The sequence below is a fragment of the Hydra vulgaris genome, chromosome 07 (assembly GCF_038396675.1).
Source record: "Hydra vulgaris chromosome 07, alternate assembly HydraT2T_AEP".
Taxonomy (NCBI): Eukaryota; Metazoa; Cnidaria; class Hydrozoa; order Anthoathecata; family Hydridae; genus Hydra; species Hydra vulgaris.
The window spans coordinates 13975732-13995916 of record NC_088926.1 but is presented as its reverse complement, the minus strand read 5'-3'; the positions used below and the strand labels follow the sequence as shown (position 1 = coordinate 13995916).

The window sequence follows — 20185 nt, the reverse complement described above, 5'->3', positions numbered from 1 at the left end:
TGATAACAAAACTTATAAAAATATTAAAAATTAAAAGTTATTCAAATATTATTATTCATGACTTAAAACTAATAAATTCATTTTTATGTAGCTTGTTTATTAAAAATGCATAAATTTAATCTTTAAGATCATTAATGGGTCATAGTGAATCAACCTATTCACTATGCCCCATATTCACTGTACCCCAATTCACTGTGCCCCACCATAACAAATTTAATTTTAAGTCTAATTTCTTGGGACATTAAGTCTAATTTCTTGGGACATGAGTGTTGTTAAAAGAAAAGTTAAACTACTAAAAAGAAACATAATTATCATAATCCGAATAATTATCAATAATCCGAATGAAAAACTTCAACTTTTGAAATTATTTCAACCATGATCTCCATAACAAACATAAATTTTTTAGCTAAAAACAAAAATTACCTACCAAAAACCGGTAGTCAAAAATAATGTGTTAATATTATTTTTATAAATAAAATATGACTAAATATGAGCACATAAAATGATTACATTATCAAGATAAAAAAAATTCTAATCTTTGAGAAAATGTCTCTTATTCACTGTGCCCCTCGACCCGCTGTACCCCAACTTCCCTATATTTTTTATTTGTTTTATAGGTGTAAAGTTTGATGATCATTAAATAAACATATATGAAAATCAAAACTTTATGTTGCCCCCTCCCTCCTTTAAAAGAGCCACTAGCTCCTCAATAATATCAAAATTGTGGTAACGGCTCTAATTTTTCTCTATGTCACATAGGTATAGTTTTAAGATTACTTGTAAACACTTTTTTATTTTTATTTAAATGCAAATAAATCAAATAATAATTAAGATAATTACATTAAAATGAAAAAAAAATTTGAACAGTTTATGTTGAGAAAAATTTTTAAGAAAAAATTGCCAAGTATTTTATTCATTTTACACCTCCACTTCGAAAATACTGTTGTCATTTACGGAAAAAACTCGTAATACGCGTTAATAATTTTTAGCCTTATAACGCTTGAAATTTCACTTTAAGAATCGAATTTTTGAATGTGTTAAAAAATGCTGAATTAAATTTAAACTTGAAGTTTTTTTCATTTAAGTTATTTTGAACTTTTCTATTTTAGGATTTTAATGAACAAAATTGAAAGTTTGTTCATAAAAAAGTTATAAGGGTGAAAGTTCGAGATTTTAAACTCTATAGATTTTGAAATTTCGAGTCCAACAATTTTTACAAAAAAAGGAAAATGCCAGATTTATTTGAAAACTAAATAAATATTAAATATTTCTTAATAAATATTGAGTATTTTACCGTATTCGGTTGAGTTAAAAAAAAATTATAGCTTTCTTTAAATAATAAAAACAAAAAAAAGGTAATGGAAAACTTTTGAGGTGGACTAATATTTAAGTTTTGAGAAAAAAAAGAATACCTCATAAAAAAAAAAAAAAAAAAAACTGATCCAAACTCTTTTATATATCGTTTTATCTTTTACGCTAACGGGAAAAATTATATTCCTGCGGTTACGGAAAATTCAATTGAACTATTCTTTACACTTGACGTTCACGTTAAAAATTTATTCATTTATGAATCTTAATCTAAATTTAATTTGTTTCAAAGGAAATTTCATGTATTGCATTAGAACATGTTTCTCTTACAATATTTGGAAATTATTTAATAAAAAGACATGTAGTTGTACGACGCCGAATTCGATACATGTGTGAATGTGCAAGATTTTTTATCGTGTACCTATCGTGGTTTAAGTTATAAAATCAGTTAAAAATGTTTTCATATTGGTAACAAGACAGCCAAATAAAGCAAGTTTATAATAATTGCATGAATTAACTAAGACTAAAATAACAATGTTTTTATCAATTAAAATATTCTCGTGGGTTTTGCTTGTATGTTGCCTATATAATGGTTAGCTTGATATATCTTTTTATTTTAGAATCTTAAGTTTTATTTGATGGTATAAGATTTAAAAGTTTAAATTTTTAAAATTCTAAAGTTTTCATAATTCTTCCTTGAAAATTGTTTGTTGTAGTTTAGCTTCCGTCTTTCAAACAAAATCGATTTTTAGTGCTATAAAGTTTATGTTGAAATTTGTGTCCTGTTTTATTTACATAAATAGTAGTTTATAAATACTTTTTTTGCTGAAATTAAAAATAAGTTTTTGCTTTTTGGGTAAATTTTTTGATAAATGACATTAAATTTAGTATTTTGTTTACAATGAATCCACCACATGTTGCACTTCTTTAATTCTAGTTAGGTTTTATAACTTGCTCTCAACTATTTTTTTATATGTGAAAAATCAGGAATTTCATTATCTTTTTTTTTTATCCATTTAGTATTGATATTGCTATCAGCTTTTTATTGTCTATCAACATCTGTATCGATACCCGGCCACAATACATCATTCGTACATCACTAATAATAATAGTAGTTATAAAATTTTATTTGTTATTTGTGTTTCTGTTTTAATCCTAAAATTGTTTTATAAACTTTTCTCTCTTTTTCTTGACTTTTCTTGAACAATAGTGTTTTAAAATAGATTTTTGTTTTTATGATTATAATGATTAGTGTAAGTTTGTTAAACCCATTGTTGTTATATATTTACTCTTTATTCAGCTGGAAAATGATCTTTTATGTGCTTTTTCAAGAGCTTATAATTAAGGTTAGTTATTGGTACTTGTTTTAGGTATAGCATAAGAATCTTAGTTCTTTTAGCCTTTACAATCCTTTATTTTTTTGTCTATTTCAAGCTTCAAATTTAAAATTAATTTTTGCTTTGTCTTGTTCTTGTTCTTGAATCTTATGTCTAGTGGCATTGCTGAGTTTTGTGTCCCCAGAGCACTTTTAATGTCACCCCTCAAAGCTAACAGGTGAAGGTTAAAACTTAAAAAAGTCCTCTATATCTAGAAATTTCTAAAAAAAAATTCTGGCATATTTGCTTTTTATTAATTTTGTATCACATCATGATGGTGTTACCCGGTGCAGACCACACCCCCTAGCTATGCCATTGCTTGTGTCTTTGAGGTGATCTAGCTTGGAGGTAGTAAGATCACACGCTAAAAAATTCTATAACAATCAGAATAATTATTGTGCACTAAAAGAATAAAAATAAAAATAATAAATGTCAGAGAATTTATTTGAAAAATATTTAATGCAACCAGTAGTAACAATGTATTGAGAAATATAGCAAAAAAAAATTAAGAATTATAATGCTGTATTGTTTTATATAGGAACATATAATTTTTTTCTTTTAGTGATACATGGTGCTTCTAATGTATCAGTGGAAAATGCAGAAATGTATTCTAGTATTTATGAAGACATTAATTTTGTTTATTCTATTAACTATGAACAAGTAAGTCCAAAAGCCATTGAAATTGATACTCGTCCTGTTTCTAATACAAACCTTATTAGTTTTTTACTCTCAGTTGATATGGGAAATGATTTACCATTAGTAACAACATACACTAAAAAGGATTCAGATGTGATACATTATAATGGAAGAATTAATGTTGATTTACAACACAATCTAAATAGGTTAATAGTTATATTTACATTAAAAAATATATCAGAAACTGACTATGATAAAGAATACAGATGCACTGCAGTTTATTCAAGTTTTGAACAGCCTTATGCCAACATTGTTTTACTTAAAGCAGGTTATATTAAGTTATTTTTTAAAATATACTTTTTTAATATTTATTCTTTTATGATTTTATACGTTAGTAGCCATTCGAAAAAAATATACTTTATAAAAGTAAGGAAAGTAAATATTTAAATAGTTGAATAAAAATTATTCAGTGATTATCTCTTTCTGGATAAATCTGGAGTCCCAGATATTTATTTAAGTCTATTTGGAAATCCAGAAGGTTTTCCAAAAATACAAGTTGTAAAATATATTTATTCAATACAAAAATATATTTAAAAATAAAATCGACTAAAACTGAAAAGTAGTAAGAAAATTACAAATTTTTTATTTTAATCTTTTTAAATAATACAGTTTCAAGTTAGTAATAAAAAAATACAATTTTTTTAGTTAAAAGCAATTAAAAAGATTTAAAATTTTTTGTCAAATAAAAAATGATAATTAGTTAATTAAAGTTCTATTTTTAAAATATTATTTAAAGTTATATTTAATTATAAATGATTGAAAAATATAATTAACTATTAAAACTTCACCAATTCATTAATATTATGACCATTTTATCTATTAAAATTAAATACACAATTTTTATTTTTATTTACTTAAAAACTATAACAAAAAAAAATCACTATTTCAATTCTTAAGTTTTAAATTTATTTTTTAAACTTTCAAAGAACTAAATTCATGTCAATTTAGTTCTTTGAAAGATATTCTTATATTTTAAACTTCCAATTACTTGGGTTATTCCTCTTAAAGGCAATGTTTGGTTATCTTATAATGCAAACAACCCGTTTGAGCACTTGAACTCAATAATTTTTTTCCTTTAGAGTTTCTGAATTTAATAGTTTATTCAAATTTGACTTAGAGCCACCTAAAAGTCGTTACTTCAGAACTGCTTCAAACTGTCAATGTGTAACTACTTTGCCACATAAACCTTTTTTGTTAAGGAGAAAGCTGTAAGGATTTTTTGACTAATGCATTTTTTTTTACATAATTATGTAATAGTAGATTTATCACACTGTTGCCATTTAGCAGGATCACGTTCTATTAACCATTAAAGAGCAACTAGCAGATGTTTCAGTGTTTTGTTCATTACTATTGTTGTCACTGTTTTTATTTTGTTTAAATCGTTAAGTGTTTTAATATCAGGTGATGAAACGTCGATGATTGTTTCTTTAGTTAATTCCACAATAAAAACACATCTACTAACTTGTTCTGAAATTAATGTTATTTGTTTCTTTATTTATAAAACTATCTAATTTAGCCGTTTTTTTAATAATTTTGTCGAGTTTAATTTGTTTTTCTTTTGCTAATTTTCTTTTTCGTCAGCTGCTGTTTTTTTTTATTTATTAAAGGATGTTTTAATAGATTAAAACTATTAAAATATCCTCGATTATACAAAATTTTAAAGCTGTGTAAAAAGATGAACTTCTCAAATGCACTAGATAATGCCATGAAAAACAAAGTGTTAGAACCAACCATTGGTCTTCAAAATTTTTTATGTTCCGTGATTTTTACATAAAATTTTATTGTCATTTTGAAATGCCAGAAAACAATATTTTTTGAATTCAATAAAATAATAACAACGTTTTCACATTAATTAATTATTAAAGTAGAATTATTAAAGGAGATTATAAAATAGAAAACTTTTATAAAATAGAAAGATTATAAAATAGAAAGCTTATTTTTCAGTTTTAAAATGTCTACTCTGTTGTTATATTTAACTTTTTTTATTTTTGTTCTTAAACAAATCAATATTTTTCTGACAGATAAGTGGTATATTTATCTTATTACTATGTTAAAAATAAATTGTCATATGACAAAAATTAGTGCACTGGTTAGAGTTTTAGCTCAGACCTATAGGTTATAGGTTCAACACCGGCCCAATAAGCAACATTAGTAAGGAAGGAGGCGTGAACTTCCTAGTTAAATGCTCTTCAGGGGTGCTCTGTGATAAGACCTCAAGAACTTATGGGAGCACCTTAATATCCACAAATAAAAAAATAATAATAATAAAATAAAATTAAAGCTGCCGAATCACAACAAATAAATAGCTTATTATATTTGTTTTCATATGGCAACAATGTCTCTTAATAGGGTTAAAAAAAATTTTAATAACATTTTTTAGATAATTTTTACACAATTTTAAAATTATATTTTAAAAAGTGTATTATTATTGTTTGATTATATTGATTATTTACTCATAAAATTTATATATACTTACAAAATTTTGAAAAATATACTGATGCAGAAACATGTGATTTTACCTTAAACTTGCCATTAGATTTATAAATATAATGTTTATCTGGTATAGATATTGATTTTAGCATTATTTCAACTTAAAAAATAAATATTGAAGAGCAAGCATGACTAATGAGAGAAAAAATGATGACATATTAAGACAGGGTATATAATCAATGTATAATTTGTAAAATTAGGGTTGTCAATTATAATAAGAGAAACAGTAATGAGGAATTTCCACAGCTCCCTTCAAAGGAAAGTTTATTTAACAATCATAAATCTATTGTTAATGAATCAGGTATCTATCAATAATCAATCTGAATTTATGCACCACTGTTTCTTCAAAAAAGGTTTATTCATATAATAATAGATAGTTTGTATGTAATATTTAGGTGGAGGCGAAGTAAGCGATAATGTGTCAAATACCTCAACGAACTCTAAAGAGAAAAATATCATTGATTTTCTTCTTACTTGTGAAAGTAAAAATTACTGAAGCACAATAATAAGTTAAGTTCTATGTTTTTGTTGCTCTCTATCTTCAAGTTCTTCTCATAGATATCTTTCGATGTTTTGAAGTGTTTCACAGTGGTTGTCGATTTCATTGACTTCTGTTTTTTGGATCTCTTGATCAACTAACCTTAAAAATGTTTGAAATTTTTTTTTGAGTGAGTTAAACTCTTCAACTGAAAGCTTACCGTCACTTAAAGCCTGAGAAATTAATTTTTGGAGAGATGGTCTAGTTTATGCGGGTGAAGTATATACAATTTGGTAGCGTTTATTGCAGCTGTTATATTTGTTGGTCATGGATTAGCTGGAGATGGATGTCTTCTCCGCTGAAATGGTGTAATCAAAAACAACTGGAGGAAAATTCGCGATCAAATTAAAGCACATTATAACAGCCCCGTTCACTAAAGCTATTACATCACCTGGAAGACTTTGTTCATAACTATAACGGATAATAGTGAGATTGTTTAAGCAATCAAACAAACTTAAGGGCCTGAAGTAGCATTTTGGCGCGAAATATTGTTCTGTATTTTAGATGCAACATTGTTTCTCTCATTAAAACAAAAGTGGTATTTAGAGGTCAACTATATTTTTTATTTGGCAATTTTTTCTATTGTATTATCTAGCATTTTTTTTATCTTTCTTGTATTATTATTCTAACAGGTCAAACTCCTGCTTTAGGAGTACAAGTGAGCTGCAATTTTCTTGGAGCTCTGTAAATGGTTTCAAATCACAACAAAATATTAAAAAAACCATCTAGAAAATGTAGCTTATCGCCAAAAAAAGGAACTTAAGATGCAGGTCCATTACCTTTCATGGAAATCACAGAATGAGTTAAGCCAAGTTATTCCTTAAGCCAAATACAATTAAAGGGTCTACAAATACATTTAAAGGGTCTACAACCTATATTCTCATATATATTCTGTATGCATCATTTAAAAATAAATCATGGAATCCATTTTAAAAAATTCAAATAAATTTATAAATAGTTATGATTATTTGATATAAGTTTAGGGGCTTCCCTTTTTTGTTGGTGCCCCTAGGCAGTTGCCTAGAAAATTTAAAATAAAAAAACTATTTTTTAAATTTAAAATCCTTTTCACAAATTTAAAGTCCTTTTCACAATTGCTTTGTAAAACCTTTTTAAAATTTAGAGTTAATAAGTTCTCAAAGATTGTTCTAAAGCAAGTAGTCTTTTTCATCCTGATTTTATTAGAGAGATTGACTCAATAATGATGAATGAAATGATGGCAATAAATAAATCTTTCTGACGCATTTAGAGCTTTTATGGAGGGCAGTTCGTTGTGTTGGTTTTAAAAGGTTCTAACTTATCTGCAAGTAGTTTTGAGTAAATGGATGTCAAAAATTGTTGTTCCTACCATCAAAATTTATTAGTATCAACTGATAATATTTTTCACCCATGATAACATAAGCATTTGCCTTTAGTATCATTATTTGTAACTAAAAAATGTTTCATTCTTTATTATAAAAAAAAAATACCCTCAAAATGCAGTCAGAACCTTGTCATAGTGTTATAGTCATAACACTATGACAAGCTTCTAACTGCTGTTATAACAGTAGTTTGAAACATTTTACCTACTTTAAAAATTTTTTGGTTGAAGTAGTTAACTGCTTTTAAATTTTGTAACTAAAAAAATAATATGATAAATGGTAATTACTATATTGTCTAACAAGATTCGACTGTTATACTTAAAAACCATTGCATTATGGCTTAAAAGCCTAAAAGCTTTTCATCACATCCTTTCATTTTATAAGTGAAGAACCACTGGTTAGTAATTTTAGTCCTGGAGAAGCACAAAAGAAAATACAGTCTTAAGTTGTTCAAGTTTAAATGTTTGGTTTAACATTCAAAACTCTAGAAGTTGATAGGCTAGTGTTGGCATTTTTTCTGTTAGGTTTTTCATTAAATTTGACATTAGCACAAGTTATATGTTCATTTCAATCATGGATATATAGTTTTAACACAGCTATTTTAGAAAAAGGAACTTATTTGTAGTTAAACAGCTTTGCTGTTAAACAATAGTCCTTGATGTCTTGTGCATTTATTTGAATACCATATTAATAATGATAGTGATTTTTTAACTTGTTTGAAGGTCCTTATCAGTTCAAGTAGTTTATAAAAATCTGCTATCCTTGTGAGCTTTTCAATTTAATTATGCGTATGATCTACTTTCTGGACAAATAAATGACTAGGAAGGAAGTATTTTATGATGTTTAAGGTAATGTTAGGAATCTCTCTTTAAAAGTGTAACCCACTATTTGATGTTATACTGTTCCAATTTTGAGGGAGACAGCAGTCAGATCAAGTAACTAAGTTGCTCATGTCGCTTTTCCTATGCCATGACATCTAATATCTTGCAAAAGACACTAGAAAAATGCTTGCCAGCATTGTCCACCATTGGTTCAGTCCATAATGCTCGGTATTGTTGTTTAGTTACTACAGCAACTACATATTATACATAATATGTTGTCACTTTTAAAAGTCTTTTTAAATTATTTTAAAAAACTTTTTTTTATTTATAATACAGCCTACTTTTTAACATTGCTAATAAACATTTTATTACAAATTGTTTAATTTTTCTAATATTGCTGATGTATATGATGTACTAAATTAAAATTATATTACAGCGCTTGTGATGAAGAAAATCGTCAATCGTGTTATATCGCGCTCGTAAAATTAGAATATGTTTTCATCGGGCGTAATTATGTGCGCTCAAGATAACGTCGGTGAGCGCGATTATGAAAATTGCTAAAGGCGATACTCATAAAAAGCTTTTTCTTTTTTATATCTTTTTTTATTTGTTACATAATTTTTTGTCAAAAAATGTTTGAATTAGTATCACACTTATGAAACTACTTCAACGAAAGAGATTTTTATACTTCCAAACTTCTTGTATATTGTCAGATCGTGATTTTATTATTAACTATTTATGTTATAAAAAAATAATTTCTTGATATTTTTTATTCAAATTAATTATTTAATTTTTTTCTAAAATTTCTTTTTTAAATTACGTTTTTTTATCTTAAAAATATAACACAAGAATAATTTGAAATAATAATAAATAAGAATAATAACTTTCCATTTAATAAATATTGACATCATTACTTAGTCTTTTCGAATGTCCTTAATTGCGAACATTCTAAACAACAGAATCATTTTAAATTTGAGTTAAAATAAATAATAGTTAATAAAAAATCTATACTATGAACAAAAACTAATTTTAAAAATTACTCTATTATTGATATTTATTTTTATCATAAACGATGTGTGGAAACAACACATCGTTTATGATAAAAAACAATAATAAATCAAATAAATTTTACTTGATATTTTCACAAGATTAAAAATACTCCGCAGTTTTAATTTTCTTACAATGGTTTTCTAATTTTCTATTCTTATACGCTCGTTATAAGCTGAATGTTATTTTATACGCTCGTTATAAGCTGAATGAGCGTTGTTTATTGCGCCTAGAACGTTTGAAAATACCGTTTACGGGCGCGTTTTACGAGCGGAGCGCGATCGCGCTCGCTTCATCACAAGCCCTGTATTATTTTGTTCACCAACTATATTCAAAATTATACATTCATTAACTGACCCATTCGAGAGAGTAGTAAATATGCATGACTTTAGTCATTATTAGCAATGGGTAATTTTAGTTTATTTTGTTTGTCATGATACAAATAGTCCAATAAAGTCATAATCTCAATTTTGGGAAAATATCGGTTAGAACCTTGTCAAACCAATGCCATGTTGTCAAACCAACGCACAGTGAGTCAAAATCTATAAAAAACGGCAAAAAGCACCCCATAAAAAACTATTGCTAGAAAATAATTAATAAAACTATAATGTAACTAAATTCCACTAAAAGACACTAAATAATTTTTTTTTGAATAATTTTTATGATTTTACCAATTTATACGCCTTTTTCCGAAACTTATTTTATTTTATATATAAAACTCGTTCAAAAAAGTCTCGCTTTAGTGTCGCTCTTTTAAGATTGATATGGGTAAAAACAGTTCAAAATTTAATTTGAAGTCATATGTTTAAGATGTTTGGTAACTATTAACAACATTTTTAATAATAAATTTTAATTTTTTACTGAGATCTCAAAAATGTGTCATAAATTGATTTTTTAAAATTAGTTTAGTTATGAGTTTAGTTCAAAAACTAAAAGATTACATGATTCCACTAGATTCCATGGTACAGTATTGTGCAAATTAGTTCGAACAGTGGTTGAAATAACACAATTATTTGCCACATTGAAGTTTTATTCAAAAATAACATGCCAATGGTACAAAATATGGTATAATTTATAGGAGATATGACCTCCTTTTGCTTTTACAAGCATTTGAACACGATTTGGCATGGATTCCACCAAAGTTGAACACATTTTAGTCACTTGCTCATCATAATACCAGGTCTTAATTACAGCACTAATTAGCTTTGCCATTGTCGAACAATCTTTTTTCAGGAGTCTTTGTTTGATTAAAGCCCATAAGTTTTCAATGGGATTGATGTCTGGAGAATTTCCAGGCCAGTCTAAAATCTCCAGTCCACTTTCTTCAAAGAATGTGCGCATTTTACGTGAAGTATGGCATAGTGCGTGATCCTGCTGAAAAATGCCATCTTCATCAGGAAAGTCCCTTGTCATACTAGGAAGCAAATGAGTCTCCAAAATAGTCTTGTATTTATCACTATTCATCATTCCCTCTACGTTAATGAGTCGTCCAAGGCTTTTAGAACTAAAACTACCCCAAAACATCTTCTTAGGCGGATGTTTGGGTGCTTGTTGAATATGTCCTGACTGAAGCGGTTCACCTTTGCTTTGTCTCACAAACTTTGACCTGTAGCTATGGACTTCAAAATGCGATTCGTCAGAGAATACTACTATTTTCCAGTCGTCTGCTGTCCATTGAGAATACCTACGTGCCCATTGAAGACGTTTTCTCTTCATAACCGATGTCAATAACTGTTTCTTTAGAGGTTTTCTGGCAAATCTGCCAACTTCAAGGAGCCTTCGTTGGACAGTTGAAGAAGAAATATTTACGCCTGATGTGGACAAATCTCTCTGAAGGTCTGCACTTGTTTTCTTAGGATTCTTTATACTTTCTCTGATGATAACTGTATCATCGCGAGGTGTTGTCTTGCATTTTCTTCCACATCTTCCTTGTTGCAGTGTTGAAGATTCACCAGTGTCTTTTTTTCTTTTCAAGATGTCACCAACGGTTGACTTGGCCACCTTCATTTTCTTAGAAATCTGTCTAATGCTCAAACCAGCATGTTCTTTAAGAGCTATAATGCTTGCACGTTTCTTGGGAGTGATGTCCATTGTGAATACGAGGTGAATAATCTGTCACAACCTCCGTCACAACCTTTCTGCACAAAGCCTGGAGTAGCACTGAAGCCACTGATGCGTTTGCTAGAATGTCTTCCCGACAGCAACGAGTTGCCAGACACCACTAGACTTCAGTAAAACACTTATTTATCTGAAAAAACAAGAGAATCTTTAGTATCATAGCTAAAAGTTGGGCTTATTGTGAAAATTATTCCAATTTTGCCACTGTCCGAATTAATTTGCACAATACTGTAGTTTTAATATTTTCCCATTAATAGGTATATATTAAAGCAGAAAAAATAAAAATCATTTGCCCCAACTTGCCCCAATTAAAATAAAAAATAATAATTTTTTTGTATTTTTTTTCCAGTTTTTAATTAAAACTTGCGTATAAAGTAGCGATTCAATTACATTCAACATGAAAGAATACATTTAGTTCCTATAATTCAAGAGTTAGGAATTAATCATGATAATTTATTTGAAGCTCATCTTTGTGAGTTTTGTAAACTGGAGGGCCTATACTATGAAAGTATTGACAAACCTGAAATGATAAATCTAAAGAAAACTCTAATAATATTTAAATGTAAATTCTGATCAAAGTTACAGAAACATTCAAAAACCTTCTCTAGACTAGAAGAACATGAGCGAACGAACAACCTTCTTTAGACTTTTTAGAACACAAGCGAACTTGGTTGAACAAAGATGTAACTGTTGACAAAAAAAACTTTGCAGCAGGTCCAAGTAGAAAGTGAAAGAACTGGAAAGATTTAGGTGATAGAAGCAGAAGATCTAAGGTAATAATAAATAAATTAAATTCAACCTAATTTAAAAAATAGTTTACAAGCTTAAATATTAAATATTATCTTCTTTAAAGTTGCCAAATTGGCTGAACATCCTGCTGAAGCGTTGGGATTAGCCACTAGAGGTCGTAACAAAAAAAACTTTGTTGTTCTCATGAAAAGTGCTAATCTCCGTGATTTTAACTCTGAAAAAGTTCACGGAGATTAAGTTTCTGATAAAAATGAAAACTGAAGATGCCTTGAGCTTAAAAGTTCAGTGTGACCTTTCAGATGAACAGTATCAAATTATTAGAAATTCATTGATAATACATGATGCAGGTATTTATCCTTCACTTTACAAATTTAAGAATGAGAGACGTAAATGTTATCCTGAGAGTTTAATTGTGACAGAAACATCTGCTTCAACTCCTCTACAGGGTATGTTTAATCATACTCTGACAAGGGTATTAACTTTTACGGAATGCCAAGACTCTATAAGAATGTTTGCAGAAATTGGGGAGAGGTTTAAAGGTCTACTTCACTTTAAAGGTGGTTTTGATAGTGCCTCCAGTCAAAGTGTCTATAAACAATAATATACTGATACAAATATTGGTGAGGCCCAAGTTAATGAGCAAAGTCCAGACAGCTATTCTTCCACTTAAATTAACCATCATGAACAAAAATGTATAGTTAAATAAGAAGCCCTCCAGTACACAATACTGTAGACCCCTACATCTCTAATATAAAAAAAAACACGATAGAATTAATAAGAAATGAGTATGAACTTTTAAAAGTAGAAATGAATAAACTAGTCAAGTTTGAAGTAAAGTTAGAAGTAGAGGAAGGCAAACTGGATACAACTATCGCATTAGTTTAAACTAGACTTTACCATGTTTGATGATTACTCTGCATTGCTGGCTCAGAAATTTTGAATATATTTTACATTTAGGATATAAGTTAGACATTAAAAAATACTTTGCCAAATCCCCTGCTGAAAAAGCATCAGTAAAAAGTAGAAAAGCATTCAACTGAGGTTAAAAGAGAGGAGCTAAGTCTTATAGTTGATATGCCTAAACAGGGTTTGGCAACACTAACGATGGAAACACTGCCAGAAGGGCATTTGAAAATGTTGAAACTTTTGCTGATATAACGGCAGTGACAGTAGATGTAATTATTAGATTGAGGGCAATCTTAATATCAGTATGCTCCTGTTATGAGTTGAACTCTGAAAGTTTTGGCCAGTATTGCTATGAAACTACAGCTCTTATACTCAAAAACTATTTATTACCAATACCTGTTGATTAGAAGTGATCCTGTAATATCAAACATTTGTTTCACAAAATACAAGGTTGAAAATGGAAAAACACTTACCCCTGAAGTTTTATCTTAGTTAATGCTGTAATAATGAAATATAGCTTTTTTATTAATATTAGGTTTTCTTTTTTTGTTTTGAAAAAAAAATTAGATAAGATAAATATTTAATTTGTATTTAATATATTTTAATATTATCATAACATGAAAATATTTTTTGAATCCTAATTTTCTTTTTAATTAGTATATGTTTTGGTTTGAAGAATTTAATTTTTTTAAATTAAGTCAGAAAAAACAAGACTTTGGCTATGTTGCATAGGAATTCAAAAACAAGCAATTGTTTCTTTCTAATTGAAAAATTTGATTATGCTTTAATAAATTTTTTGCTTTTTTAACCATTATACAATATTATTCAATTAGATTTTATTAGTGTCTTCTAATTATGTTGATGTTTTTGTTTATCCCTCATTCTTGAAAAATGCTAGAAGAAAGAATGGTTTCTAAAATTATACTAATATAGGCTAAAGGTGGACATAATGGTGATCTCTAATGAATTGGAATTTTTTTCATATAAAATATGGTTGCTTCAATTTCTTCTTTATGTGATTGGTATAGAGTGATGTTACATTTGCTTTTACAAAAAAAGTGTAAGAAGAGATAAATTGGTGGGATTGAAGCGTATGAAGAAAATGAATAGTATCTTTGATATATAAGGGGAGAGATTCTGCCACAGGTTGTAGTGTGATAAATTTAGATAAATGATCCATTGGGCCATTAAATGCTAAAACAATAGTTCGTAACGGTATACCCCTTGTGTGAGTTTTCGGTAATCTGTAAAAAGCAGTAAAAAAGTTAAATAGTTGGGCATAACATAACATAAAAAGTTGGGCAGTGGGTGTATCAGGTCTTTAAAAATTTGTCATTGTTTCATCAATTATGTAGGGGACAACTATGTAGTCTATAAGAGTATTTACATCATTTAGTATTCTTGTCATTGGATTATGCTCAGTTTTTATATTTACTTGCTATCTTCAGCTGTGTTTAAAAATGGTATGAGATTGTAGAAAGTATTTGATTATTTATTTTCATTTTAAATCAATTAATTGATTCTCATGGCATTTTTCAGATTGTCTTTATAGATAGGGAGTAAACAATCTGTATTTTTTAAAGGAATAAAAAGAGCTTGTCTTGAGGTTAATAGGAAAGTTTTATTGCTAAAGGTTTTATTGCTAGAGGTTTTATTGCTAGAGGTTTTATTTGAAAAATCAAAGAAAATTAAGGAATTTTGTAACTAAGAAATAATGGTTGTAACCCTGGGTTATCAATTTTTTCGTTAAAAAATTTTTTTAAAGCTCTTTTTTTCTTTTTAGTTCCTCCAAAAGTCTATGAAACAACTTTCTTTACATCAGCGACTATTTACCTGTCGATTGGTTTAAGCTATGAGTTTATTTGTCGTGCCAACGGAAAACCTATACCTTCAGTTTTGTGGCTTTTAAATGAAACAGTTATTTCCACTGGGTCTGGTTCAGCAGTTTTAAAGTTCAACAATATTCAGAGTGATCAGAATGGAAATTATGTTTGTCGTGCACTGAACATTGGCGGAGTTGAACACAAAAATGTATCATTCTTAGTCATTTGTAAGAAAATTTAAAATTGTATTAGCAGATCTCTAGCGTTTAACTAAAAGTAATAAAAATATAAAAACATAAACTATATTATTTTTATATAAATTATGATATTGTATAATATTATATAACTAAGTAAAATATTGTTATCATATATATTTTAATATAAATATATAGTTATTTTTAAAAAGATCTGACCACTAAGTATAGCAAAATATCTGTTGGTCAAATATTTCACTATAAAATATAAATAAATAAAATTTTTTTAATTTATTTATTTAAATTAATAAGTTTTAGGTAGTATAACATATAATAGATCACTGCTTGGAGATAATCCATTGTGTTAATAAGCAAGAATACCTAACCATCCTTGATCTTTTGCAGAATAAATAGAAAATGGAAATATTGGTTCACTTCTGATAACAATTTTGCTTTCGTTTGTTCTTATTCTAGGAATCTACTGCTGATTTATCTTTATGAATTTGCGGTTTGTTATATATATGCTTTGAAAATTAACTTTTGACCAGATTTTTCATTGTTAAGTTTTTGCAAAAATTTGTAAGTGAGAGAATTTTTGTTGTGGCTTCTACCAAAAGTCTTTGGGCAAACCATTTTACATAAGTATGTATATAACTATTATATTAACTTTTAAAATCAGTATAGCATAACAAAGTCATCAATTCAAAGTTAATGACATTTTTCTCAAACTGTTGTTCACGCGCGATTATTATGTTATTAAGTTTCAAAAAACTAATTAAAATAATAGCCTATAAAGTTTTGTATTTTCAATGTAAGTTATAGCTATGATAAATGTATGTGGAAGAGAATCATACATCAAACATATTAAAATAAGTTAATGTTTTTATTACAGCAAATAAAAAGATATAAAGTTCTTTAGCGTTATATATTTTAATCCGGTCACGATGTTTGTTTTAAATTTTAATCTAATTGTATTCCACGTGAATTCCAATCAAACATTTTGATTGACTTATAAAGTACATTTAAGAATATTAAATAAATTTAACATATTAACAATAAACAATTTTCTAGTTAGGTGGTATAATGATAAAAAGTAATAAAGAATTGTTTTATTTTGACTTGTTTTATGACAAACTTGCTGTTAAAATTATTTTAAGTTAAGTTTAGTGTGAATTTGAGCGCCTAAACTAGTATGTTGGTGTCAAAATCAGCCTGGATACATCATTGTACTCACAGAACAGTTTTATCCAAGTTTAGTAAGGTAAACAAGAATTTAGTAAGGTAAACAAAAATTTAGTAAGGTAAACAAAAATTTAGTAAGGTAAACAAAAATTTAGTAAGGTAAACAAAAATTTAGTAAGGTAAACAAAAATTTAGTAAGGTAAACAAGAATTTAGTAAGGTAAACAAAAATTTAGTAAGGTAAACAAGAATTTAGTAAGGTAAACAAAAATTTAGTAAGGTAAACAAAAATTTAGTAAGGTAAACAAAAATTTAGTAAGGTAAACAAAAATTTAGTAAACAACTTTAAAGATCATTTTAAAATAAAAGCTACCAAACCAATAATATTGGTCTTCAATAGATAAAAAATATGTTAACTATGTTTAGATGGACAAAGTGTGATCATTTTCACTGTGCATTTGATATTAAATGTTTTTCACTTGAAAGAGAACAAAAGATTCTGGAAACTAGTTTGAAATCAATCATTTAAACGCTAAGCTCAGAAGGATGATAGAACTTACATAAATCTTGTATTATGTTCACTATGAAGTGTTATTAATGAACTTCTAGATGTAGTTGTTACAGAATTTCTGTCTAGTATATGCTACATTAAATGGAGTATATACTAGACATGAATTCTGACAAATCAAATAATGAAAGAAATTGTACAGAAAGATGCTCCTTTGAAAAATAAAATAATTAAAACAGCTTCTTTCTTTGATGGAGAATATATGCAACCAAGGCGAAAATGAGAAAGAAAAAGCAGAAAAATTGTTTTATAAAAAAAAAAATGTAGGTGACAAAAAAGAATACGTCTTAGGAAAAAAACAAGAATATTATTAAAAAAAGGACATACGCCTCTAACATTTTAAATAAAAACACTTTAAGTAAAAATCTCTTCTCAATGGTAAATAAGTTAATAGACAGAATTTGCACTACCATCAGCTGAATCAGACCAAGATCTAGCTAACAATTTAAATAATTGTTTTACTAAAAAAATCAGCAAAATGATTAATTAAAAAAAAAATCAGAACTAATCTTTAAATATCCCAAACATAGAAAAACAAATCAGACCATAATGGCAGTTTTTAAGAAATTAGTAGATGAATTCTAGTATTGAATTTTAGTAAATGGCACAAGAGACTCTAGCTCTTTAGAGAGGTGCTCATTATAATATTTGTAGAAAAAAGAAAGAAAAGCAACATTATGACAATGTGATAATGGTTGGAGGTTGGCCTCAAAAGCAGGTCCAACTATGTTTACACTGCGTTTTAGCACCTTATCTAAAAGAGAAAGGGCATCATTGGAAGATCTGCCTCAGATATGGCAACAGTATTCCATACAAGGACGGATTTGAGCTTCATAAAGATAAATAATAGAATCCAGAGTAAGAAAGTGGCGAGCACAACAAAGAGATGCAAACTTAGCAGATGCTAATTTTGCAATGGATTCGATATATGGTTTCCAGGAAAGATTGGAGATAAGAGTTAATCCTAGAAGATGAAGGGTAGATGACTTGTCGAGTACATCACCATTCATAAATATAGGAAGATCTAAATTATTGCGGTAACAATTGGCTGAAAAAAATTGTGGTTTATCTGAATTAAAGTTCACCAGCCACTGTAAGCCCCATGCTGTAGCAGAAGTAGGATCCTTTTTGAACTCAAATGCCCCCTCCATGCGATCAGAGAGTATTAGCTTCTTATCAAGACAAGAATAAATGGTAGTATCATCAGCGAACAATGCCACCTTAGATATGGGAATATCTGGAAGATCATTAATGTAAATTAAAAAGAGTATAGGGCCAAGGATAGAACCTTGAGGAACCGCTGAAGTTACAGAATAAGAAGGAGAGTGCTGTCCATCGAGGACAACTTTTATACTACGATTGGAAAGGAAGGATTCAATAATCTTAAAGATGTTACCTGATTCTTACAACGTAAGAAGAAAGCTTATGGAGAAGACCAGCATGCCAAACTTTATCAAAAGCTTTAGAAATATCAAGAGCGATAGCCTTTACCTCTCCACCTCTATTTATTATACGATAAAACCTATCAGGTATTACTGTTAGCAAATCAGCTGTAGAACAAGAAGCTCGAAATCCATATTGATGGCCAGAAAGTAAGTTATTAGATTCAAGATGAGCGATAAAGTGTTTGTTAATTAAAGATTTGAAGACCTTGCTTATGATAGGAAGAAGACTAATGGTTAGACAAATCATATTGCTCTCCAGAATTTTTGAAAATAGGGATAACAGCTAATAGAAATAAGGGATAATAGCTGATAATAGGGAAAACAGCCAATAGAAAGAGTAAGCTAATAGAAAGAGTAAGACTATATAACAAACGGACTAAGCTAATAGAAAGTTTCAAATCATAATAAGCTAATAGAAAGTTTCAAATCATCTTGATTCCTACATGAAAACTAACAATCTTTATATAGAATATCTTGTATATGGGTGCAAAATAATATATTGTGTATGGATAAAAAAACGTCTTTTAACAACGAGAAACACTTTTACTTAAACTCACTTATGATTCAATTTTATGATAATGTTAAGTAGGTATAATTGATTTAACTCAGAGTTGGTTTAAATTATTTTTAGTTAACCGTACCTAATAAGTTAAAATTTGTAACTCATGCGCTAACTAAAATGAAAAGTATGGGGCTTTGCAAGGTACAGTCCTTGGTCCAAAACTCTTTAATATCTATATGAGACCATTTTACAAATATCTGAACATAATCAATGTTAAAACTTTTGGATATTCAGATGAGCATCAAACTCTAAAAGTTTTTTTCTTTATATTTTCCTGACTCATACAAGTTACAGTTTTTTAAGTTGTCGACTGTTTTCTTGTTGTCTTGTCAACTGTTTTCTTGAACAATATCTGTTAGTTCTCAACTTAAACTTTTGCTTTTAACCTTTTTTTTAATTATGAATTTGTTTAAAAAGTAAATATATATCTCAATATAAAAAATATATAATAAAATATATAATAATATATAAATATATCAATCTCATAGGCGTTATTGTGTGAGAAGTATGCCCTTAAGGATGACCCTTTTTTTAGGGGTGTCTCTTTCTTAAGGATGACTTTTTCTTAAGGGTGTCCCTTTCTTAAGGATGTCCCTTAAAAATGTCTGTTCTGAGTTGTGATTATTTTTTTAACATCAAAATGTGTAAGTTTACGCTTTTTATCAATTTGAGTTGAACAAAAAAATTTTGATAGGCTAGAGAGAATTTAGAAATGACAAAATGTTTTAGGCTATATAGACAAAAATTTCTTTTTAAATTATTTAGCCATCAACTATAACTTGTTATAACATCTTGTTTTCCTGATTCATATAATTTGCAATCTTTTAAGTCATCTGTTAATTGTTATCTTGCTCTATAAATTTCATTTTTTTTCTTCCAGTAACTTCCAACTTCAATAATGGCTGCTTGCAGTCTTATTGGAAGTGAAATAAATATGAAAAAAACAAAAAAAAACTCTGTCATCTTCCCAAGTTTTAAACTTCATTTTTATAATAAAAGTT

General features: G+C 27.9%; 1 protein-coding gene across 4 annotated transcripts in view; it reads left to right on the top strand.

Moving 5' to 3' along the window:
- Positions 1-1519: 1519 nt before the first annotated feature.
- LOC100199250 (immunoglobulin superfamily member 10) overlaps positions 1520-20185 on the top strand; it is a 34624-nt gene continuing 15958 nt past the window's right edge. The window contains exons 1-3 of one of the 4 annotated variants that reach the window (XM_065801128.1): positions 1520-1900; positions 3247-3648; positions 15195-15461. In XM_065801128.1, the coding sequence (XP_065657200.1) occupies positions 1843-1900; positions 3247-3648; positions 15195-15461 (727 nt within the window). In that variant the 5' untranslated portion in view covers positions 1520-1842. Of the gene's footprint in view, positions 1901-2632; positions 2655-3246; positions 3649-15194; positions 15462-20185 lie in introns of those variants that run through there. The other 3 variants (XM_065801129.1, XM_065801127.1, XM_065801130.1) reach the window with 3 other exon arrangements.